Source organism: Dromiciops gliroides, chromosome 6 (genome assembly GCF_019393635.1).
Source record: "Dromiciops gliroides isolate mDroGli1 chromosome 6, mDroGli1.pri, whole genome shotgun sequence".
In the NCBI taxonomy this organism is placed as follows: Eukaryota; Metazoa; Chordata; class Mammalia; order Microbiotheria; family Microbiotheriidae; genus Dromiciops; species Dromiciops gliroides.
The window spans coordinates 270,986,383-271,012,923 of record NC_057866.1 but is presented as its reverse complement, the minus strand read 5'-3'; the positions used below and the strand labels follow the sequence as shown (position 1 = coordinate 271,012,923).

General features: G+C 38.7%; 1 protein-coding gene across 5 annotated transcripts in view; it reads left to right on the top strand.

Moving 5' to 3' along the window:
* KIAA1109 (KIAA1109 ortholog) overlaps nt 1–26,541 on the top strand; it is a 222,166-nt gene that overhangs the window by 7,714 nt on the left and 187,911 nt on the right. For all 5 annotated transcript variants that reach the window (XM_043969747.1, XM_043969748.1, XM_043969749.1 and 2 more), the window contains exons 3-6: nt 16,032–16,151; nt 18,737–18,853; nt 20,938–21,016; nt 24,726–24,790. In XM_043969747.1, coding sequence (XP_043825682.1) covers nt 16,040–16,151; nt 18,737–18,853; nt 20,938–21,016; nt 24,726–24,790 — 373 coding nt within the window. In that variant the 5' untranslated portion in view covers nt 16,032–16,039. The remainder of the gene's footprint in view (nt 1–16,031; nt 16,152–18,736; nt 18,854–20,937; nt 21,017–24,725; nt 24,791–26,541) is intronic.

Sequence of the window (26,541 nt, the reverse complement as noted above, 5' to 3'; positions counted from 1 at the left end):
GGTTTCTCTGAATCTGCCCCTGTTGTCATTTCTTAAGGCACAATAATATTCCATTATGCTCAGATGCCATAATTGGTTTGAGCATTTCCCAATTCATGGGCACTTTTGTTTCCCATTCTTTGCTATTGCAAAAAGTGCTACTATATTCTTGTAAACATGAATCCTTTCTCTCTGACTTTGATACACTCTTTGGGGGATGTAGCCTTAGTTGTGGTGTTGCTAGAACAGACTTTTAGGTGACGTTTTGGGTGTAGTTACAAATTACTTTTAACAATGGTAGAACCATTTCACAGCTCCACCAACAAAGTATTAGTGTGCCTCTCCTTCCTCAGCCCCTCCATTAATTGCCATTTTCAGCAATCTGATGGTTGTGAAGTGGAACTAGAAAGTTTTATTTTACTTTTGTCTTATTATTGATGTGAAACATTTTTATATTTGACTATTGCTTAACTTTCTTCTTTTGGAATCTACCTATTCATATCCTTTGACCATTTATCTACTCGCGAATGAGTCTTGATTTTATTTATTTGTATCAGTACTTTACATATCTATGTATATCACATCTTTATCAGAGAAATTTGCTGCAGAGACCTTTTCCTCCATTAACTGTTTCCCTTCTAATTCTAACTGCATTGATTTATTTGTGCAGAAACTTTCCACTTGTAATCTAAATTGTCTGGTTTTTCTCTTCTTATCTTCTCTTTTGCTGGTTTAGTAAAGAACTCTTCCTGTATCTATGGTTGTGAAATTCATCACTTTCTTCCTCCCAGTTTGTGAAAAGATCTTTTACATCTTGGTCATGTAGCCTAAAGAGGTCCAGAACACAAAAAAGGTCAAGAACCTTGGGTCTAAATAGAATTTGTACCAGACAGTTTTCCACTTTTCTAAGAAGTTTTTTTTTTTCTTCCAGGCAGTCCTTATCCAGAAGATAGAGCTCTTGTTAGGGTTCATGGCACACTGTGCTATTATATTCAGTTGATTCCAGGTTTTACTTCTAATCTATTCTACAGATCAATCTTTGTTTAAACTAGTAGCAAGTTGTTTTGATGATTACTGCTTTATAATAGAGTTTGTTATCTGCTACTTCTTTTCCTTTTTTTTTTTCCTTTGAAATTTCCCTTGAGATTCTTGGCCTTACCTTTCTCCAGGTGAATTTTCTTCTTATTTTTAAAGTAACCTATAAGTAGTTTGATTGGTATTGAATTGAATATGTAAATTAATTTAGGTAGTATTATAATTTTTTTAAAATACTGCCAATTGGCATGGCCCAACCATTAGCAATTAATTTCTACCTAGATGCTAGGTGGAACAGTACATAGAGCACTGGCCTTGAAGTCAGGAAGACCTGAGTTCAAATTCTGCCTCAGACACTTACTAGTTGTGTGACCCATGGCAAGTCTTTTAATCTTTGTCTGCCTCAGGTTCCTCAACTATAAAATAGTAATTATAATGGTAATCATAGTATCTACTTGCCACAGTTGTTGTGAGCATCAAATGAGATATTTATAAAATGCTTATATAGTGTCTGATACATAGTAGGTGCTTAATAAATTAGTCCTTCCTCCCTCCCACCTTCCCTTCCTGTTTTTAGGTCTGTATTTTGGTGAAGAGTGTTTCATAGTTATATAGTTCTCATGTATACCTTGATAGGTAGATTTCTAGATATTTTATGTATTTGTGGTTATTTGGAATAGAATATCTTTTTTCTATGTTTTGCTGCTGGTTTTTGTTAATAATATGGAGAAAGCCTAATGATTATAAGTTCAGAATTTTTGGAAGAAGGAAGGGATGAGATAAAGTTGAAAGGCATGTCACGCTTTGATGAAAGAAATCAGCAAAGCGTACTAAAAACCATACAGAGACATGGAAATGGCTTTGTTACACAGAGCCCTTTTTTGCAAAGGTATTTTTAAAATGAGACTGGCGCGATTGCTGATTATTCTCTAAACACTTGCTATAATGAAATTTTTAGATGCCTTGTTAAGGCAAATCTAGTCTTGTTTTAATAGAAAGTGCAGATGACTTATAGTTTGAAAGCCTGGTCTGTTGCTTTTAAAATTGTCTAGGATTGTGGTGACATTGCTCCCACTAGACTCTCCTTCTCTCTCCTGACTCTGCATTTTACCTGGCTCTCCCCTGTGTCTGCAGTGTTTTCTCTTCACAACTCCACCTCCTTGCCTTCCTTCGAATATCAGCTGAAATCTTATCTTTCCAATCCTGGTAATGTTAGTACTTTCCCTCTGAGATTATCTCCAGTTTACCCTGTATTTGTTTTTTAATGTACATAGTTGTTTACATGTTGAATCCATCCGAATATGAGCTATTTGAGGTGAGGGACTGTTTTTGCCATTCTTCCTATATATACTCAGTGCTTGGCACATATGGTAGGTGCATAGTAAATGTTTGTTGATTTGATTTGATTAAACTATGAAGATTGGGGTTTAGATCCAGGGAGGCATGATGATTTGTCCAGAATCATTGATAGTTAATGGAAGAGCAGGGAATATAATACAGTCTGGGAGCTTTTATTTAATTAACTATGAGATAGCTTTGTTCAGATTTTTAAAAAAAACCACACACCCAACTCTTCTGTGAATTTATGTTCTGAAATTGATGTTAACATATTTATAATTTAGCAATATTCAAAGGTACAAATTATTAGAGGCTGTCCATAGTATGCTTTGAAAGTTCAAAATTAATGTTAATGCTGTATATATTTTGAGTTAGTCCCAGATAAAAATTTCAGAGAGGTTAATCTACTTTATTAGGTCAGTTCTCTGACTTTAGTTTGGCATTTCTCCTGGGGAATGTTTGACATCTTTTTATCTTTTTTTAGTAGATGGATTTAAAAAATCTTTGTTGTATGCCCCAGAGATTCCCCTTCCTTCCCAAACAAGGTATGCAATCAATTAATTTGTAGGGTGACCAGAATTTCTAGAAAACCTCATTTGGTTATGCTGCTTTAGCCTTTTCTTTTTAGATAAGCCATGTTGAAATAAGTTTTTCTTTTTCGTTTCTTATGATTTCTAGTATTTTCATGAGTAGTAATCAGATCCTGGTGATCTAAGCAAAAGATAAACTTTATTTTCTAAAGGTATTTGCTTTGCAAGTAAGTGCTAGATGTTCCATAGGACTTTTATATTAATCCCTTTGCACTTTCTTTCATTTATTTATTTAAAGTTTTCAGTTCCAAATTCTATCCCTCTCATATCCTCCCTCAATACCCTTCCCCCCACAAGGTTCCAAGCAATCAGTATAGGTTATACATGCGCAATTATGTAAAACATTTGCTCTGTTTATTTATTTATTTAAAGTTTTGAAGCCTTTGTGCTTTCTTGAAATAAAACTTTGTTGAGGATATGTTAATTTTTCTGTTGTATGTTATGTGACATTTATTACCACATTTATTACCGTTACAATTATGGGCTCTGTATAATGAAACCATTTCAGTCTTGCAAATAACACAGTACTTTTCAAAACTTTTTGGTATTGACTAGGTAAGCAATGATCATAGTAACCTTTTGTTTGATAAAGTCATGTTATTTACAGCTGGGATAAAATCTACCTGTTTGACAAAAGTCGTTTGGCAGAATTAGGCTTAGGCCAGCATCTTATCTTCTGCCACATCCCACAATAAATTCCAGATTGATTTTATGGTCGAAGTATAAAAGATAACATCATAAAAACATGAGAGGAGATGGAGGAAAAAAGTTGTACAAGGAGATATCTTGTAGAATTATAGTTCGGGATGACAAACAGGATGATCCCAGAAAAACCTGGAAAGACTCATGAACTGATGTATAGTGAAGTGAGCGGAGCTGGGAGGACATTGTGCACAGGGACAGCAGAATTGATGAGCAATTGTGAAAGACTTAACCACTCTCAGCAATGAGAGTACAATGATCCAAGACAATCCCAAGGGACTAATGACGAAGCATCCTATCCACCCCCATTGAAAAAACTGATAAAAAGAGCACTTGTGGATTGTACATATATAGCCTATATCAGATTGGTCGCTGTCTTGTGGAGGGGGGAGGAAAAGGAGGGAGGGAGAAAAATTTGGAACTCTAAATCTTACAAAAATGAATGTTGAAAACTACCCTTCCATGTAACTGGAAAAAATAAAATAAATGGTTGTTGCACTAAGAAAGAAAAAAGAACTATGGGGGGGGGCGCGGAGAGAAGAATTCTTAGTGAAGGGTAGAGGTGATCAGTCAGTCATTTGGCATTTATTAAGTGCTCGCTGTGTGCCAGTCACTGGTTTACATGCTGGAGATACAGATGCAAAGAATGACCAGGTAACCACAATCATGGTTTTTGAGTCGGGTTTTGACAAATATCCCTGTGTGACAAATCCCATCTCTGTCTGTGTTAAAGGCACCCCCCCATGTTCTCGGTTCTTCTCTTCAGAAATGAAATTGTTGCTAATTCATTCAACTTAAAACTAAGTACTTGCATGGTCTCACTAACAAACTTAAGTTATGTTTCAACTGTGCTCAATGCTTCTTCCTTCAGATATCTCAGTATCCCTCCTCTTGTACACCCAAATTGTGTATCCAAATAGAGATTTCAAGGAGTGCTTTGATTGGGCAGTAAAATGTATATAATCTCATGAGGGCAGGGACTGTCTTGTTTTTAATTTAAAAAGAATTTGTATCCTCAGGGCCTGTATTGAGTGATTATTTTTAGACTACTTTGTGTTGTTGTTGTGGGGTAATGAGGGTTAAGTGACTTGCCCAGGGTCACATAGCTAGTAAGTGTCAAGTGTCTGAGGCCGGATTTGAACTCAGGTCCTCCTGAATCCAGCTGGTGCTTTATCCACTGTGCCACCTAGCTGCCCTCAACATACATTTGAATGTTAGTGCTTGTCTGGTAGTCTGTAAATCTGCAAGTACGCACAAATGCAAGTGAGCTGAGCTCAGGAGTTGGAAAGAAGACAGCAGGCTGGATTGCTTTCAGGAAACTGCAAAGCTCTTTTATTGACCCCATGCTTCCCATGAAAGCAGCATCCCATCTTTTCAGTACTAGCATTTTACTGATACTGCTTGATGGCAGCAAGACGTGGACACTACTGCCTCCTAATAGCTAAAGATGAGTCTCACAAAGAGGCCCATAGAGAGCAGCATGGTGAGTGTGAGGAGTGAGGATCTTTGAATAAGAATAGGAGTGAGGTCACTGTCGAGGAATTGTATGACAGGACAAGAAGATGGATTGATTTTGTGGCAAGGGGGGGTGACAGCTGGACAGCCAGAGTGCTTAGAGTACTCCACTGTTACCCTTGCAATGATGGAAGAAATTGAGGAAGGGCTGTCAGGTGTTATCTCCCTAGTAGAATGTACCCTTGAAACTGCATTGCATTTGTATTTATTTGTATTCTCAGTGCCTAAAACAGTTCTTGATATTTAATAGGTGCTTAATAAATACTTGTTAATGGATCCATTCAAACTGTAGCGTGTGATAGAATCGTCAGGACTTGGCAACAGAGTGGATATGTGCAGTGAGGAAGAGAAAGAAGGAAAAATTGAAGATTATTCTGAGGTTGTCCACCTAGGTCGCTGGAAGGACTGTCTGTGTTGCTTTCAGTATAAATTGGGAGATTACAAAGAGGAGAAGCTTTGGAAGAAAAGGTTTAGTTCTGATTTGGGTACCTTGAGATTTGATGTTTCTGCAGGACACGCTGTTGGACATGTTTGGTGACGGGGGCTGTAGCTCAGGAGAGAGGCTGGGGCTGGGCTTGTTTGCATAAGGGCGATGGTTGGATCCCAGGAGGTGGACCAGATCCCTGAGAGAGTGTGTAGAGAAAGAAGACAAGAGGACCTGGGGGCAGAGAGTAATAAAGGTGGTGACCTGGCAAAGGGTACTGAGAAGTAGTGGTTGGATGAGGAGAAGAATCAAAATGGAGCAGAATCTAGAAAGCCTCAGGAAGAGGGGGTGGGGGTGGGGGTGGGGGGGCGCAGCAGGATCAGGTCCTGATAAGAGGTATAAAGGATGAGGACTCAGAAAAGGCCAATATAGTTAATGGCTAATTAAGAGTTCACTGTTAATCTGGGAGAGAATAGTTTCAGGGGACAGAGAGTCAAAAACCTGATTGTAGGATCTGAGAATTGACTGGAGGTGGGAAAGTTGGAGAAAAAGAATGTTGATAATTCCTTTTCTGTTGTTCCTGAAGCTAATCTGGCTCCATCTCTAGCTCCCGCCTACCTTGTTCATTTGTGTTCTCCGTCCCAGATACTCACGGGTAATTGGCATTCTTCATCTATGTCATGTTTCCTGTGTTATGGGTCAAGCCAAACCCTTTTCAGTGGTTCTAGATGTCTTCCAGGAGATATTGCCATATTCCAGAGCCAGATGCAACCAAGAGGAGCATGGTCCTCACCATTCTGTTCCTCACCATTCTGTTCTGGATCTCTCATATAATCTCTTATAGTGGCAAACACCTTTGGTGAATATACATCTTCCTCTTTTATGCCTTACCTAAAGTGTGTGATCAGAGGGTAGTTAAAAAGGCGGGGCCATTTGTTATCTCTTTCAAGGAATCTTGAATGGTTTTACTGTTAGGGATATGAGACATCTTATTGGAAGAGAGCCTTAATGTAGGTGTTTTGTTCTGCTAAATCAAATGCTTTTTCACAATCAACAAACGGGATCTTGTACTCTTTAGGTCTTTAAGTCGTTTGTGAAACTGTAAAGATGTGGTCCATTGTTATCAAATGCTCGAAAAAGCCTCCTTGTTTTCTATTAATACTCTGAACGGCAACAACCTTAACTTGTGCAATGAGAACACATAAAGTTTCTGTATGTGTGGAAATATTTAAGTTGGTAGTTGGTGAGGTTCTTGGTTGCCTTTTTTTAGTCCTATTTTTCAAAAATGTATGCTGGTTATTACCTGGTAAAACATTTAGAAATTGATTTATTGATGGATTTTCTATGGGTTTGACATTTAAAAATTCAAGTTTTAAACTTATGTGTAATTCTGAACAGTCCTTTAACAATAGAATGTTAAATTTGGGAGACAGTTGATTGGCTCGGTCAAATCCCTTGTTTTCTGGATGAGGAAAGTGAAGTCCAGAGGCAGGGATGTGCTGAATCATGACACACTAGAGTCTAGATTTGCTTGAGTCCCAGTCTAGTGCTTTTATCCACTGCACTTTTGAAAAAATAGATTCTTATTTGTATTTTTGTTTATACTTTGTCTGCATTTTCTCTGCCCCTTCCAGAGAGCCAACCGTTAGAGCAAAGAATGTTTTTTAAAGGGGAATGAAGAAAAAAGCCAACAAAACAAATCAACATATTGAATGACTCTGATAGAGTTAATGGTCCACATCCATGGGCTTCTACCTATACGTGGGAGCTGGGGAAAGTGCCTTCTCACAAGCTTTTTGGGGGCCAGGCTACTTCCTCTTTTTCCTTAATAGTATTTTTCTCCAATTCCATGTAAAGATGGTTTCCAACATTCGTTTTTGTAAGATTTTGAGTTCCAAATTTTTCTCCCTTTCCCTTGCCAAAGACAACAAGCAGGGGGCAGCTAGGTGGCGCAGTGGATAGAGCACCGGCCCTGGAATCAGGAGTACCTGAGTTCAAATCCGGCCTCAGACACTTAACACTTACCAGCTATGTGACCCTGGGCAAGTCACTTAACCCCAATTGCCTCACTAAAAAAAAAAGACAGCAAGCAATTGGATATAGATTATACATGTACAGTCATGTTAAGCATATTTTCACATTAGTCATGTAGTGAAAGAAGAATCAGAACAAAAGGGAAAAAACACAAGAAAAAAGAAATAAAAAAAGACCAAAAAAATGAAAGTAGCATGCTTCAGTCTGCACTCGGACTCCATAGTTCTTTTTCTGAATGTGGAGAGCATTTTCCACCATGAGTCTTTTGGAATTGTCTTGGATCATTGTCTTGCTGAAAAGAGTTAAGTCTGCCACAGTTGATCCTCCCATAATATTGCTATTACTGTGTACAATGTTCTCACTTCACTCAGCACCAGTTCATGTAAGTCTTTCCATATTTTTTGAAATCTGCCTGCTCATCATTTCTTATAGCCCAGTAGTTTTCCATTACAATCATATACCACAACTTGTTCAGCCATTCCCTAATCGATGGGCATCCCTTCAATTTCCAATTCTTTGGTACCACAAAAAGAGCTGCTATAAATATTTTTGTACATGTGGGTCCTTTTCCCTTTTTTATGATCTCTTTGAGATACAGACCTACTAGTGGTATTGCTAGGTAAAAGGGTATGCACAGTTTTATAGCTTTTTGGCCATAGTTCCAAATTACTCTACAGAATGGTTGGATCAGTTTACAGCTCCACCAACAATGCGTTAATGTTCTTACATTATATCCAATATTTATCATTTTCCATTTTTTATATTTGCCAATCTAATAGGTGTTTGGTAGTGCCTCAGAATTGTTTTAATTTGCATTTCTTTACTCAGTAGTGATTGAGAATAATTTTTTTCAAAGGACTATAGCTACCTTTAATTTCTTCATCTGAAAACTGAGGCCAGGCCAATTCTTAATTTCATAGCATTAGGTTTCAGTTCTTTTGTGGCTTTTCTGTTCACATTGTTATGGTCATCGTATATATTGTTTTTCTGACTCTACTTACTTTATTTTGCATCAGTTTACTTAAGTCTCTTCATGCTTCCCTGCATTCATCATGGTCATTATTATCTTACAGAATCATAACTTTCCATTACATTCTTGTACCACAGTTTGTTTACTTATTTCCTAATGGATGGAAATGGCATCTGATTTGTTTTCAGTTGGGTGCTGCTCTAAGTATTTTGGTGTATGTGGAGCCTTTTTTTTTTTTTTTTTTGGTGAGGCAATTGGGGTTAAGTGACTTGCCCAGGGTCATACAGCTAGTAAGTGTCAAGTGTCTGAGGCCGGATTTGAACTCAGGTCCTCCTGAGTCCAAGGCCAGTGCTTTATCCACTGCGCCACCTAGCTGCCCCTTGTCATTGACTTTTTAAAAGTATATAGCAGTGAAATCTCTGGGTCAAAAGAGTATGGATATTTTAGTCACTTTATTTGTGTAATTTCAGATTGCTTTCCAGACTAGTTATACCAATTTGTAACTTTGTCAAAAATGTATTTAATTTGCCTATCTTTGCACAATCCCTCCCAACAATGACTACTGTCATCTTTTGCCTTCTTACCAGTTTTCAGGGCATGAGGTAAAGCTTCAGTGTTTTGATTTGCATTTTTCTTATTATTAGTGATTCGGAGCATTCTCTCAAATGGTTCTTAATAACTTGTAATTTTTCTTTTGAAAACTGTTCAAATCCTTTGACAGCTTTTTTATTAGGAGTGACTTTTAGTTTTAAATTGTTTTGCTAGTTGTCTGTACCTATTTGATACTAAATGCCTTATCAAAGGCATCTGATACATTTTCTTCACAGTTGGTAAATAACCTTTCTTATCTTACATGCATCAATTTTATTTGCAGAAGCTTTTCAATTTGATATAACCAAAATTATATATTCTTCTGTAATTGCCTCCGTCCCTTATTAGATTAAGAATTCTTCCTCCACCCATAGATGTGAAGGGTATATAATATACTTCTCTTTGGTATGATCTTCAAATATCCTATCAAACATCAGTTTTGAATTTATTGTTAGATTGTTAGATGTTGGTCTTAGCCTAATTTCTTCCAGACTGCTTTCTTATTTTCTTAGCAATTTGCATCACATAGGGACTTCTTTCTTAGGTAATTTATGTTTTTGGATTTATTGAGCATTGAGCTCATTTATTTTTCATTTTTCCTCATCTTCACTGTTTAATTGATCTTTTTTTACTAGTTTTTAACCACTACCACATAGTTTTCATGATTGCTGCTTCATACAGTAGTTTGTGGTCTGGAAGTACAATTTCCCTTTCTTTCCCTACCTAATTTTAAAATTATTTCCCTTGACAACCTAGATCTTTTGTTCCTCCAAATGACTCCTATTAGTATTTTGTCTAGCTTTTTAAAGTATCATTTGGTAGTGTGATTAGTAAAGCATTAAAGCAGTAAATTAACTTGAGTAGTATTGACATTTTTATTAAATTGTCAGGGCTCAGCAGTAAGCACTGAATATTTCTCCACCTATTTAAGTTAGTCAGTCATTAACGAGCATTTGTTAAATGTTATGTATCCGGCACAGTGCTAAAAACTGGGTATACAAAGAGGCAAAAACCAGTTTCTGCTCTCATGGCACTCCCAGTCTAATGGGAGGAACAATACGCAAACAGCTACATACAAATACAGTACAACACTTGATCAATTGGACGTAGTCAGCAAAAGGAAGGCACTAGAATTTGGGGGGAGGGTCAGGAAAGGCTTCTCATAGAAGGTCCAATTTTAGGGGAGACTAGATCATAGAATACGTAGTAGGGAACCTGGAAAGGTCTGAGGTGGCCAGGTTAGGAGGGACTTTGAATGCCCAACAGAGGGTTTGCTATTTGATCTTGGAGCTGATTGGGAGAAGAGTTGGCTGAATAGAAGGGCTGCCTCCCTGGACCTGTGTCACCAGGCCGCTGCCGTCCAGGCACAAGAGGCAGAGTCAGCACATGAGAATAGCAGGAAGAAGTACAGTCTAGCTCCTTCAGCATCTTCCTTCACAAAGACCTAGAAAATAGGCACAGCAGAAAAAACACAGAGGGAGTTATTTTTCCAGCCTAGGTCAGTCTGCACACACCCCTGGGTGTGGAGTCTGGTCAGGAGCATTATGCCACCAGCAACACAGCAGTACACAGGGACTGTTCATTGGGAGGAGGTGGTCCTCGGGTCCTGAACTAAGGAGGTCCCTGAACCAGAGCAGCAGCTAGGATCCAGCAAAGGGGGTCTCTGACAGCTCTGTTACTCACTACCAACTTATAGGTCACAGAGCCAGAGTGCACCAAGGAGGGAGTCTGTGCCCTGGGGGAAGAGAGCCGTGCTCACAGGTTGAGGTTCTACCTGTGTGTGGAGGAAAAGGTTGAAAAATAGACCTATAATAGATTCTGAATAGAATTTAGAAAAGTTAGATAAAATAGACCTATAGAGAATATTGAATGAGAATTGAAAGGAGTATGCCTATTTCTCAACTGTGTATGACACTTTTACAAAAGTTGACTTTGTATTGAGCATTAAAAACCTCACAAATGCAGAAAAGCAGAAATATAAATATACCTTTTACTGATTATTATATAATAAAAATTATAGTCAATAAAGGTCTTTGAAAGAAAAATAAAAAATTAATTAAAACCGAATTACATCATAAAGAATAGGTGGGTCAAATAAAAAATCCTAGAAACAATAATTTCACTAAAAATAATGACAACTATAAGACAACATTACCAAAGTTTGGGGATACTTGGGGAAAAAGTTATGTCTCTAGACTACTATCAAAAAGAAAAAAAAAAAGCAGGTTAATTGGACATGCATTTAAAAACAACAGCTACAACTAGAAAAGGGAGCTGAATAGTTAAGTGTGCTTTAAACTTGTGCTTTAAGAAATGATTTACAAGGGGCAGCTAGGTGGTGCAGTGGATAAAGCACCAGCCCTGGATTCAGGAGGACCTGAGTTCAAATCTGGCCTCAGATTATTATGTAGATGTGATGTTGTTTTCTGGGTTTATTTTGTAACCTACAACTTTACTGAAAGCTATTCATTGTTTCAGTATTTTATTTTGTGATTTCTCTAGAATTTTCTAATTAAATCATCTTGTCATCGACAAATAGATATAATTTTGTCTCCTCTGGTTTTACCTTTAACTTCTTTTCCTTATTGCTATTGCTAGCATTCCTAGAACTATGTGAAAAAAAAAAACCCAGAGGAAAAAATTATACACCTAAAGTATAATTAACCTAATAGGAGAGGGAATTAACAAATTGAAAATGGATGTTAAAAATTAGAAAACTCAGGGACAGCTAGGTGGCGCAGTGGATAGAGCACTGGCCCTGGATTCAGGAGGACCTGAGTTCAAATCTGCCCTCAGACACTTGACACTTACTAGCTGTGTGACCCTGGGCAATTAACCTTCAGTGCCCTGCAAAACAAAAAAGCTCATAAATAAATTCAAAGTAGAAATAAAAGAGGTAATCTTAAAAATAGAGGAGAGTCAGATACATTGAAAACCAAAAAGATTAGAAAACACATAAACAAACCTAAACTGGTTCTTTGAAAAGACTAACAAAATTGATAAATTTGATTAAAAAGAAGAGGTCAGAAAATCAACAAATGAACAAGGTGAACTCAGGAAAACTTGAATAAATAAAAAGAATTATAGAACATCTTGCACACAAGTGCATGCCAACAAAACAAATACATTTACCTTCAAAAATATAGAATACTCCACCCAACAGAATACCAAATAGGGATTTTAATCTTAACTCAATAAAGGAAATAAAACTAGCTGTAACGGAACTGGCAAAGGGAGGGAGTATGGGAACTGGTCCTGATGTGTTTACAGGAGAATTTTATCAAACTTTTAAAGAACGGCTAATACCTATAGTATGCAAATTCTCAGAAATTGATAAAGAAAGTGCTTGTTTGCTATCTAGTCTTAATAGCTAGGCAAGAGAAGGGTAAAACAAGGAACGAGAGCTCTAGGCCTGAAAGTAATGATTCAAAAGTTTTAAATAAAATCTTGACAAAAGAATACAGTAATTAATATTTTAAAAATAATTTATTATGACCAAATTGGATTTATACCAGTGATGTAAGGATGTTTTTATATTGAGAAAATAACTAGCCCAATTAATTATGTTAAAAACAACATCCCAAACTACATAATTATCTAAGTAAATACAGGGGAAAAAGCCTTTAACAAAGTACAACAGATTGATGCTAAAAACCCTCTAAAGTATAGGAATAGAAGGGTTTTGGGGTTTTTTTTAAATGATAAAAAATATCTAAAACCAAAAGCAAGCAGTGTATGCAATGGGAAAAGTCCTAGAAACTTCTTAAAAATATAGGAGTAAATAAAGGATGAATCTTTTTCTTCTTCTTTTTCTTTTCTTTCTTTTTTTAAAAAACTAGACGTAAGATTTAATTGGTATTGGGTGTTCCCTGTGAGGAACTTGCTCCACCAATACATATAAGTACATGCTTTGCTATTGATAGTCTTTAAGAGTGGTCTGGGGTCACTGACAGGTTAAGTAACTTAGTCTTTCAAATCTTACTATCCTAGGAGGTAGGTATTTTTATTTTTACATGTATTTTTAACCCCATTTTGCATATAAGGTAACAGAGATTAAGTGATTTCTGTAGACTCCCACAGCTAGTAAAGGTGTTTCCTCTTGATGTCACATTGAGCAGTTTTTTCTCTGTACCATACTGTCTTTGATAGCAACGATGACAACAGTAGATATTTATCAAGACCTTTGTGTGTGCTGGACTTTGTACTAGGAGCTGGAGAGGTACAAGATTCATTTAAGCTGCCCTGATAGGACTTGTACTGTACAAGGTACATTAGGGTCCCAACAGATGACACTCTAGAGAGTTATTAAACAAAAGTGCTATGTGAGGTTGGGGTGGGGGTGGTGGGGGTACCTTCTTGGGTGTTTGGAACCCACAGCCTTGCTGGAGGAGGTAGAGTTTGGGGTGGGAAGTCAGCAAGTAAAGAAGGGGGAGGGAGTGGGAGGATATTCCAGTGTGGAGTTAGTTGCCCTATAATTGTCCCAAGTTTTAGGGAAAATTAGCTGGGGTTCTAATATATTGCTACTTAGAAATTAGAATCTATTGTACCAGTTATGGGGCATTAAGCATTTATTAAAGCATAGTAAATATTAGTAAAGATAGAGCATGTGGCTCAGAAAGTTAAGGAGAAGAAATAGTGGGGAACGAGAGTGGGCTGCATCTGCTCCCTCCAAATTCCAAAACTGAGAGAGCTTGTGGGAGCCTGTAAGCTTCCTGTGGTCAGGAGCAGAGGTGGCTCTTACACACTGCTTAAAGCTAATTGGCTAGCATCATCCAAATCTTTTGGTTCATTGGACTTGAGGGTGGTCCATGAGCAGTACATGCTGACATCAGAGCCCAGAGGACAGATCCTCTGGCAGGAAAAACTTTCACGTAGGTGTGGTTTTGAGTGAGGTAACTTCCTGTAGGTAGTTAGCAAGGTCCCTTGAAATTCTCCTGACTCTGGGCTGGCCTTAAGAAAGGTCAGGTAAGACTCTCTAGGCCCTTGAGTGGGGGCCTCTGGGAGTCCCCAAACCCCTTTTTCTCATACCAGGCTTGGTAAACATTGGAAGTATAATAGCATAAAAGCCTGTTTGGGTGGCATGGGCTCAGTTCATTTTAGCTACAGGTTGGAATGTATGAAAGGGCGTAGTAAAAGATGAGGCTAAAATGGTAGGAGGTGTCAGGTGGGGCAGGACATAGGAGTTCAGAATCAAGGATTAGCTATTAATAAGTTATTGCCATTATGAATATTAATATTGGCAACAGCCCTGTGAGGTAGATAGATAGTATAATTGTTATTATTTCTATTTTATAGACTAAGGACAGTTCTAAGGCTCAGATATATTCAGTAATAGTCGCAGACCTAGCCAATACTTCATGCAGAATTTGGACACCACACTAACTTCCATCTCAAAGATACTAAAAATAAGAATTTCAGATTCTCTATCAGGATCCATTAACTAGCTAATCCATGTCAATCATGTGATTACTCTTTGCTTCAAATTATATCAGAACACCATTTTGCCCAAAGGTCTTAAAGTACCCTTTGAATATCACCCCCAAATAATTTTTTTTAGTTGGTGTTTTTTCTTCTGGACTTGATTTAATTTTATTACTAATTGGGGCAGCTAGGTGGCTCAGTGGGTAGAGCACCAGCCCTGGAGTCAGGAGTACCTGAGTTCAAATCCGGCCTCAGACACTTAACACTTAGTAGCTGTGTGACCCTGGGCAAGTCACTTAACCCCAATTGCCTCACTAAAATAATAATAATAATAATAATTTTATTACTAATTAACAAAACTAGGTTATTTGTTTTATTCTCTGTTTTGGTTCACCTAGCATAGCACTTTACACATAGTAGCCTTAGTAACAGTAAATGTTTGTTGGATTGATTATTTTTGATCAGTTGGAGTAGGATTAAAAACAGCTATGTGAGAAGATTCCCATCAATTGGGGAATGGCTGAACAAACTGTGGGATGAGATTGTGATGGAACGCTATTGTGCTGTAAGAAATGAGGAGCAGGATGCTCTCAGAAAAACCTAGAAAGACTTACATGAGCTGATGCACAGTGAGATGTACTGTATACAAAGTAACAGCAATATTTTAAGATGATCAGCTGGGAATGACTTGGCTATTCTCAGTAATGTAATGATCCAAGACAACTCTGAAGAAAGAATTGATGGTGTATAAATACAGATTGAAGCCTATTTTTTTTTAGTTTCTTTTTCTTAAGAATTTTTTTTCTGTTTTCTTTCACAACCTGACTAATGTGGAAGTGTTTTGCATGACTACACATGCAAAACTTATGCTTAACTTAAATGGAATTGCTTGCCTTCTTAAGGGCTAGGGGAATGGGGGAGGGAGAAAGTTTTAAAAATGGACCTTAAAAATGTTTTTACATGTAATTTGGGGAAAAATAAAATTCTAGGTAAATGGAAAAAAACCCCACCAGCTATATTAAGCATTCTCTGACAAGTTCTCAATGCTGTTGGTAATACTGTCATCTAACTTGTTATTCTGCTTTGTGGCTTTCTAAGAGGGTAGTCTTAATGACTAAACAGAAAATGTTTTGTGGAAGTGTTGACACATTATTTGCCTAAGGCTATATTTAAACTAAGACTGCTTTTGGGTTTAGCAGTAGCAATACTGTATGTATGTGTGTGTGTATGTATATATATATATATATATACTTTCTTTTTAAAATTCAGAATCTTTCTTTTTAATATTCACTCTATATTTTATATTTGTTATAAAAACCAAAATTTGATCGAGTGCAACCTAGCCTATTTTAATCATTTTCTCCTTACACAACTTCATTGACAGTTTTAGTCCTTGTTTATTACTGAATTTTAAAATTTTGAAATCTTTTAGCCCTGTAGATGCTGATTCTCACAATGGATCAAAGGAAAAATGATAGCTTTGTCCCAAGTATCACTCAATTGGAAGATTTTCTAACAGAACATAACTCCAATGTGGTATGGCTTCTTGTTGGTAAGTGAAGCTTATTTGATCAAAATTAGCATGTTTTAGGTAGGTTTTTAAATGCAGGAAATACATATACTGAGATGTGATTTTTTTTCTTAACTAAATAATTGCTTAAGGAAATATATTTTAATCCTTCTTTTGATTATGCCTCTTCTGAGGAGAGTGATGAACGACAAATGACTGACTCCAGGAGTGCTTAAGAATTGTTCTGTGAGAGGGGGTGGAAGATAACTCTTCCAGGTCCTATATAATTCCCCACACTAAGTCACAAAGGACATTGATAGTACCAGAAAGTAACACAAATTTTTGTATGAAATCAGCAGTTAAACTCACAAGTACAATTTATGGAAGACCATTTAGTAGTTCTTCATGATCGTTTATTTAGAGCAGGTATTAAGGAATATGGTAAATACCCGATTCTGCAACTATGTTTTAGTTTGGGGAAAAATTTAAATTACATTTGGATCTTGGCTAAAATCTTTGAAATAAAACCTTCCAAGTTAGTGAATTTAGTAGCTGACATTTAAATAATATTTTCCCTGACTCAGGACCTAGCTAGGTCAAAAATTGGTACTTGGTGTATATAGATGCAGTTTTATGCTTACCTACAGTGATGTATAACAGGGCTTCTTAAACTTTTTCCACTTGTGACCCCTTTTCCTCTGAGAAATTTTTATGTGATCCCAAGTATATGGGCATATAAAATAAGCATACATAACCTCTTACTGTTGGCAAATCTTTTGCGATCCCCACCTTGTTCCGTGGTGTCATATGGAGTTACGATCCACAGTTTAAGAAGCATTGATGTATGTACTACTCATTGTCCCCATTTAATGTTAATGGGGAGGCTAAGGCAACTACACAAGGTTTATGTGCAACATAGAGATGTATGTGATTATTACGACGTTTCAGATTCTCATAGTTACAAGTATACCTGTTGTAATATCCTGTATTAGTTCTGCAGAAACATAGTCTTGGGCAATGCAGCATCGCAAGGAACCATAAGTGTTTTTAATGTGATGGCCTCATAATCAAATCAGCATCATCACTGCTCCTGTGAGGGACATGACAGTCTGTTGGTTCTGATCATCATCCCTTTGATTCATTTGCTGACTGCCTAAGCCAAAGCACATTCCCTGGCCACTTTCCTGTCTCTTATACCTCAATCAGTCAATCAGTAAACATCTGTTAAGCACCTACTGTGTGTCAGGCATCATGGATGTAAATACAAATAAAAACAAAGCCCCTGCCTTCAGGGAGCTTACAGTTTAATGGAGTAGAGGCAGTACAAAAAAAGGAAGCTTATAAAGTGGGTATGGGGGCAAGGAAGGGGCATGATAGAGAATTGAACAGATGTCCAAAATCCATGTAGTTGGTGGGAAATGGGGAGGAATACAGTGGAGCCCCCTCTTTAAAGAGAAGTCCTGGGGCCCTGCCCTCAGGTCAGAAATGCAGATGGGACTGAGGAGATGTGAAGATCAGACAGATTCAATCTTGGAGGTTAATGAGATCTTCCTGGGGAAGGAAGGCATACTGGAGAAGTTGGAAGAAGTCCAAAAGCAGCATGGCTAGTGGAATATGGGGAGAAAAATCCCTCTGGGTCAGTCAATAAATATTTAAAAAGCACTTTGCTGGGCATTATGCTAAGTTCTAGAGAGACAAAGGCAAAAAAAAGAATGGTCTCTGCCTTCAAGGGGCTCATAATCTAACAATGTACGTCGTCAGCAGGATGTAAAATTTTGTATTACATTTTACATTGAAATGTAAAAACCATTCTGAGCCATACAAAAACAGGTGGCTGGAAGGTTTGGCCCACATCATAAGTTCACTGATCCCTGGCCTAAATGGCTACTGAAGTCTCTCTCCAGTTGTAAAATTCTGTGATTTTGTTTTTCTATGGTTAAAGATGTCATAAATATGAGTATTTGTGCACTATGTTTTCATTGAAGAGGTAGTCACATTAGAACATCACTTTCACTATCTCATTCGATGACATTTCATTAAAAGTAGGTTATTACCTAATTAGTGACAAAGCTCCAAGTACAAGGTAACCTATATTTAATATAGGTAAGTTTTTAATTAGGCTGAAGTTGCTTTTATTTCTATCCATTTGTTGGTACAGCCTGTTGATTAACTATCACAAGAAGTTCCTTTCTTTTTATTGTTTAATGGTGGCAGCCTAGTTGGGAGAAACTGTTTGGGATTGACCCTGGAATCAAGAAGTGTGGCTGGATGGAGCTGGACAGTCATTCCTATTGTCCAGGACAGAAGCAGCTGAGTAAGAAAGGAAAGTGAGGGTCAGAGAGAAGACCACTAGTGGCCAGGGCTGTTCAGTAGGATCTGCTCTCAGTGTTTTCCCTTTCCTGACTAATCTTTGAAGGAAAGAGAAAGAAAGACAAACCAGAATCACAATCTGGTTTAAAAGTCCCATTTATTAAATTACATGGAAAAGATGACTACAGCAAAAACCAATTGAATTGCCATTCTTTTAGATGTTTTAAATTGCTTCCTTTTATTACTTATTTGCCATGTATAATTGAAGATAATTTAAACGAAAATGCATGAAAATCTTGTGCATTTTTTCTTAACAGCTACAATTTTGTCCTGTGGATGGATTATATATCTCACTTATTATAATTCCCGGAATGTTGGACTTATTTTAACATTAGTTCTTAACAGATGGTTCAAGAATGGCTACATCCATATTGGTAAGTTGTTCTTGAATTGTTCTCTACCTCTGTGGCTCTGGGCAGGTCAGTTAACCTCTCCTGCCTCTACTTTGCTTATCTGTGAAATAAATGGGTTGGCCTTTGATGAACTTTCTCACTCTAAATCTATGAATCCTTGATCTTTTCTTTCTATTCTCCCCCCCTCCCCAAACTCAACGTATGCTTTATAAAACCATACTCCTTCTTTATATTTGTTTTAAAAGAACTTACTTATATTTCATAATGGTTAGATTGCTTTGCTGCAGTTTTTCTGACACAGCATATTTCTTAGTGGGGGTTCTATGTGCTTCAGCTTCTAGGTCAATCACTGGAATAGAACCACTTACTGTTGACCCCTCCCCTCATTAGTGTAGTTTGTTGTACTTGAGAGAAAGATAGAGAAGCAGGCAGAGGGACTATTAGAAAGTGGCAGGCAAGACAGTGAGGAAATATAATCTAGTAGAAGACATTAGGTGGAATGTGTCTTAAATTTAGAGCATCTGTGGATAATTGTAGAAATGGAGTTCAAGGAGGTCCTCAGGGTGGGAGGATTCAAAGCCTGCTCTTAACAAAGGAAAAGATGCTCAGACTGGCTGATCCAACTAAATAACTTCTGAATTGTATATTAGAACAGAAAGCCAGCACCAAGTCCAGAAACCCACCTGTTTTCTTTTAAATTCATATTTTTCATGCCTTGCAAAAGCCTTTTCTAAAAAATTGCCCTACTAGATCTAAAAATTAAAATAGCCGTGATCAAGTCAATTTTATTTTTAAAAAATGCTTTTAATTCATAATAGCTACTTGAGAAAATCGAGCCTCTCTATACTATATTCACGGTGTAGTAAAAGTTACTTTAAACCAGTCTTTAAAGTTTTTACTGGGGGCCAGGGGGTGCAGTTCTTAACATCGCTACCTTTTTCCTAGTAAAGACTGAGTCCCAAACCTTGGATCACATTTTCTTTGCAGTGTAGCTCAGAGTCCTAGTCTGGCACTGCAGTTTGGTATGGTCCATGCCAGTGGAGCTCAGGTTCTGAGCAGCTGTTGTCAAGCTGGAAGGCTTTTCATATGGGCCTCTCTATGGCCTGTTTGCTGGTCTGTCAAGAATTAGCCTAGCCAGCAAAGACTTCTCATCAGGTTGGTTGCCAGAGGATGAAAGCTGCTCTCCCACACCACCCTCTGAATTGTAGAGGGGTCTGAGTACTCACACCAAAGAAATTACGGATTGATGAGGCATGAAAGTATGTACCTGTTAGTGAGGGTCTCTGTTGTAATTTCCTATGTATCTTTTGTATTGGGGAAAAAAGATGATGACTGTGAGCAGCTGCTGACTGGATTGGAAGTGTTACATAGCAGCCTGTGGGAACATCCTTGTGAGCACTTTGCAAATAGACGTAGAGTGTACAGCATCATAGCGTAACTGAGAAGGGTGGTGTTACCCAGATGATACAACTCGAGAGAATGAAGGGCATTAGGAACTGGCTTGTCTAGCCCTTCATTTTACAGTTGTGGAGGCTGAGGCTTCTTGAGCTGTTGGGGTGTCTGCACCCACAGTCGCACATGGGGTTAACAGGAGAGCAGGTACACACCCTGCCTTGGCCTAGTGACTCCCACTTTGGTGCACTTTCCTCTTACTTCCCACTTAAGCAGGTTGGGTTTTAAAGGATCTTTATGAAAGAACATTCTTACCTAATTTAAATTCTAATTTCTGTACATGCTTGAGGAAGTAATAAATTAGAATCTCTTTGAAAATATGAAGTAATTTTGTCTTTTCAGTAATTTAGACTTTAATTCCCATTCTGAATTAGTGACAGTTTTACTTTTTTCATCTTTAGTAACATAGGAAAGAAGAGGAAGTAATAAAGAAATTAAAACATTTATTTTGTTAAATTAAAAACAATCTTTTATTTGTACATTATATTTGTTTTATTTAAGATAAATCCTTCACTGAAGGTATCATTTCTCTTTTAATTATTTTGAGCTTTTAAAAAAAGAAGTCCTAAATCCTTAATGTCTTTTTTTGGGTGGTGAATCATAACAAAGTTGCATCCAAAAGATGACTCTCTTGCCCCTTTTTCTTCCAACAGGTTCATTTTCTTTTTCTGTCCTTTCTGGAAAAGTGATGGTTCGAGAAATCTATTACATCACTGAGGATATGTCTGTTAGGTGAGAACCTTTCTTACAAGATCTTTTTTGGCACTTTGCTCAATTAAAAGTTTTCTATTGATTTGTGTTTTCATGTAATTTCTTTAATACAGTTTGTTTTTTCATATATAAAACATTATTTTCAAGAGAAAATAAAAAGTCTTGTGAGTTTAGTCTCAGAATGTACATATGAATGGTTCAATTTAGCCCAAGTTTGTACTGCAAAAAATGTATATATTTTATACCTTGTACAAATAAATAATGACTTGACATAAGTTCCCAGTGGATGATCAATTTGTACCTTTTCCTATTCTTCTATTAATAATCATATATCATCAAACAAACTGATTTTCATCATCACGTTCTTTTTTTTCATCATCACGTTCTTTTTTTTCATCATCACATTCTTGACTAAATCTCTGAGACTTAATAAATAAATATCCTGATAATTCACTCTTTAAGAAATAGAGCTCCAGGGGCAGCTAGATGGTGCAGTGGATAGAGCACCGGCCCTGGATTCAGGAGTACCTGAGTTCAAATCTGGTCTCAGACCCTTCACACTTACTAGCTGTGTGACTCTGGGCAAGTCACTTAACCCCAATTGCCTCACAAAAAAAAAAAAAGAAAGAAAGAAATAGAGCTCCAGCTTGTATGGTTATTTACTATTTGTCAACAAAAGTAGTTTTAATGTAAAAAGTAAAACTTTATTGCGCTATTTCTGAAAATCACCATTAATACATATATGGGAAATCTCCATACTGTAATGATTGGAATGACGCCACCTGCTGGAGACTTACTGTAGAAAAGCTCCGCCATGAGGTGAAGGTCTTTGAGGGCAAGACCAGGAGTCTTTTCTTTGGCATCAGGAAGTGACGTTTGCTTGTGGGAGGAAGAAGGGGGGAGCCTGGTGCTCTGACTCACTCTTTTTCGTGAGGAGTCTGGCAGAGAGGGGAGCTAGAAATGCGCTCTCCCTTTAACAGATAAATGAATGTAGGCCTTTCTCTCTTTACCAAATTCTTATTCTCCTTAATAAATGCTTAAAAGCCTAACTCTTGCTAAAGCTTATAATTTATTGGCGACCACTCATTAGATATTTTAGACAGACTAGCTAGAATTTTAGCCTTAACAATTCTTTTTAAGCTTCCAACATCCCACTTGTAGAAAGTGTTAGAAGGGACCCCAGGGCTCATCTCGTCCCAGCCGTAGCTGGACAAGAACGCTCTATGACATACCGAAACTGTTACTTGAAGCCCTCCCAGAAGGATCCCCTTGCCCTCCTAAAGCAGCCCCTTCTGTTTTGTACAGCTCTGAGGGTTAGAAAGTACCACTTCTCCTTGTCTCCACCAGCTTTCAATACTCTGACATTTTTGCTCAGCAATCACATTTACCTTCTCCTGTGAAATTCCCATTCTATTATTTTAAAAAAAACAGTAAAAATTCTTCTTTGTCCTCCTTCCATTTTCTTATAATCACAGAAACTTGGCTCTTCCTAGGCAACACTTCCCCCCAGGCCACATTGAAAGGCAGGCACCTTCCTCCATCCCCTTGACCCACTGACCAAGAAGGGGAGCGAGTGAATGAGTTTCTGGGGCCTCGAGGTTGCTCCCAGGGCCCCTCCATACCCTACCTAACATCTGTACGTACTGTACCGCCATACGTCAGCAGCCTTTACTTCTTGAAGGGGCACTGGTCTCTCTGTCTCAGCGGACAGAGAGAGGCTGCCTGAAAAGCAGAGGCCAAAGTGAGACAGGGAGGTATGCAGATATATGGGCAGATGGAGAAGAAGCCCGCTGCGAGGGTTTATGTAGCAGCTCCTTGGTACCAGACACTGGAGAGGAGGAGTACATTGAATGAAGGAGTCCCCTGGTGCGGAGAGCTGCTTCTCGAAGGAGGGACTCATGGTCATTTTAGGGGGAGGGCACTGATGGCTTCTCTCTAGGAGTTGGCACCTGAGCTGAGCCTTGAAGTAGATTAGAAATTCTGAGAGAGGAATGGGCAACAGCCAGGGCAAAGGCCTGGAGACTAGAGATGGAGCGTTCTGTGTGAGAAGACCAGCGCGGCTGGACCACAGTGAGCTGAAGGGAGTAATAAGGGAAGTGTAACAACCCTGGAAAGTTAGGCCACAGCTGATGGTGAAGATTTTTAGCTGCCGAACCAGAGTTTATATTTCATCCTATTAGTAATGGGTGCTGCATCCCTGCCCGTCCTTCCTAGTATTGAATGCACCTCCTTCTCTTCCCCTCCCCCACCCCTCATTCCCTTGGGAGGTGGGCGGGTGTCAGGGTAGGGGGGAGAGGCACACAGCTTGTAAGTCCTCACTACTTCCTTTGGGTCCTCCCCTATTCCGTCAGCAGTTTCCAGGGAGCACTGGAGTTTCTTGTGACATGACTCAAGGTCCCTTTGGCCACTCTGTGGAGGGTGACTGCAGCAGGGAGAGCTCATCTCAGGGACTCTTGCAGGAGTCCAGGTCAGGGGTGCCAAGGGCCTAAGATGGGAGAGTGGTATGCCAGACAGCAGACCAGAGATGAATGAAGGGTCTTTGTTTCTGCAGGGTTCAGGGCACCCTCTATGGCTGCTCACAACAACCCATCCCTAAAGGAATAAGGAAAATCTTAGAATGTTTCCTGGTGCCCAGAGAGGTGATAGAGCTTTGCTAGCATCACTCAGCTGGCACGAAGCCAGGCCTGTGTCCAGCCAAAAGCTTGTTTGGGAGCTGCAGGGCATTTTCTTCAACAATGTTTTCATTCTGATTAGGTTCTCAGATCAGTGACACAAAACAGCCTATTGAACTCACAATGTCTTTTAATTACAGTATTAATTAGACCATAACCACCATTTATACCAAATTTTTTTTGGAGGGGGGAGAATTATTTCAGACTTTCTGTTTGGTATCCTAGGAACATATTCTCTCTCTTGTCATTCCTTTATGAGGATCTGCTAGTTTAGTAACAAGGTCAAAAAAACCAAACCCAAACCAAACAGGGTCAGTGATTCCTCTTGTCCTTCTAGCATTAGAAGTCAGGCCACTTGCAACTGGAGGGGTCTCTAGCGGAGACAAAGTGGTTGGTGAGGGTGGAGATGAAGGCTTTAGAGGGTTAGAAGCTGAGGCTTGGGCTTCTGCTATAAGAATTAAGGGCAGGGAGACCAGCAAGGTGAGGAAGGTTCTGGGAGGTTGTAAGGAATGTGGTTCTCTTTCCTCTCCTACCTCTCTTTCCCCTTGTAGGAGAAGCTCACTCCTTCTACTCCCTCCTACTCCATTTCACATCACCCCTAATTGCTTGCTCTGGATGTTGGGATGCTGGGGCTGTGGGAGCAACAGCAACTGAAGACCACAGGTCTTAGTCAGACAGGAATGTCCTCTCCTCTCTGCCTTACAGCCTTTTTCCCCTGTAATATTTGCTAACCTCCTGTTCCTGAGCTCTAGGACTGAGTGAGAAACAGGGGTGACAAATAGGGTAAGGCTGGGCGTGATTGGAGGAAGAGTCAGGGCAAATTGAACAAGGGGTGGAAGGGCAGTGATGACAAGGAGGAGAAGCGACACTGTATATAAGGGCCTTATGCAGTTTAGATGTATTAGGTCAGTGTTGTCTGTTGACACAGTTAATTGTGGATTGTATATAGGTAGACAGCTTGCGTGTGTGTGTGTGTGTGTGTGTGTGTGTGTGTGAGAGAGAGAGAGAGAGAGGGAGGGAGAACATCTATTTATGTATTTGTAATTTGTCTCATTCAGAATTCAAGATGGATTTATCATTTTTCGCTGGTGGAAAATGTATAACCCCAAACAGAAGCAACACGGTGAGTTTTATCATGGTTTTTTAACCATTCAGTCCTATTCTGTGACATACTTTGAATTATCAGATTTTTAAAAACTTATTTGAGGATATCGAAGTGTTTCACATTGGGCTCTAGATGGAAATGTTAATTCAAAAAACAGACACAGGGCAGTGTGAGTGAATTGATGTACATTTTTTGCTGTTTCTAAGAGCTCTTGCTTCAATGAGGCAGATATCTTTTCTCATTTATTTAAGGAGACATTTAATGTGCCTTGCTTTTTTTCCCGTTACAAGACTGCATAGATTAAATTCTTTTTTCGAGAATATAGATTTTATCTTTTTCTATGTTTACTGAGTAGTTGAAAGTTAAAATTGAGAAGGGCCAGGAGAAGTGAAAGAGCAGGATGCTCAGCCATTAGTCTGGGAGGGCCACCATTGCCTTGAGCTGACCCCTTGTAGGGAACTTGTGGGGAGACATAGGCAAGAGCCAACAGCCTGGGCAGGCTTATGTGGTTTGTCATATACCTCAGTGAGGGGAACTCCCAGCCAACCTTTGGAATGTAATTATTGTAAAATTATAAAGAATGTTAGCATTCGTGTGTGTTTTTAAAACCATGTTTACATTGCATGTTTTTCCAGAGTAAGAGGCTTATTTTAGTTAGAGGGAATAAGCGTGTGTGTGCACCTGTTTTGTGCTAGGCACTGTGCTAAATGCTTTACAGATATCTCATTTGGTCTTCACAACAACCCTGTGCGGTAGATGCTTTTATTATCCTCATTTTAACAATTAAGGAAACAGAAGCAGACAGACTAAGTGACTTGAGCAGGGTCACACAACTACTAAGTGGATTTGATGACATCAGTTATTTGCTTTATGGAAATACAGAGTTCCTGAAATGGTAGACTGGAATATCTCCATACATCATAATGCACGCTGCAGCCCTTATACTCTCCAGATTCTCAAGCAGGAGTTAAACACAGCTACAGGCAGCTCTGATTCTCTAAGATTTGATTAACTGTGAGCATGATGCCCTCCCCGCCCTTCTTCTCTTCCTCTCCTTTCCCTTCCTAGCATTTCAGAGAAATGAACAATAGCTCCTTCTCACAAAAAAGGACAAATGTTGGTACAGCAAGCTGTCACCAAAATGCTTTTTTTCTTAAACTATTACTCAAGTTTTGTTTGAAAATACTTTCAAGATGAAAAACTAATCAACTTGATTAAAAATGCTTTAAACTAAAATTTGGAAGGGGATAAGACTGGAGAGAAAAGCCCTTATGATGTTCAGAAACAGATAGTATGGGGAAAAGACGGTTGTGATGCAGACTGAAGAAGTGTAACAGGCCAGTCCCAGAATTCTTAGAGAACAACAGGGAAGAAAGTCAGCAGTAACTTCAGATGTCAGGGTACTGGCACGTACAATAAGAGCAATAAGGGGAAGCTGCCACTTTAACGTGCTGAGAACTGATACTGCTGGGGATGTAATAAGGAGTCATCTAAGGTGACAGAAAGAATCATTCAGGGGGCAGCTAGGTGGCGCAGTGGATAGGGCACCGGCCCTGGATTCAGGAGGACCTGAGTTCAAATTCGGCCTCGGACACTTGACACTTACTAGCTGTGTGACCCTGGGCAAGTCACTTAACCCCAATTACTTCACCCAAAAAAAGAAAAGAAAAACTCGTTCAGCGGCAAGGGCCCCTTTCCGATTCTCATGGTCACTTGCTTGCACCAGCCTCCTGCTTGGGCTTCCTGCCTCCAAGCCCCCTCCCTCTCTC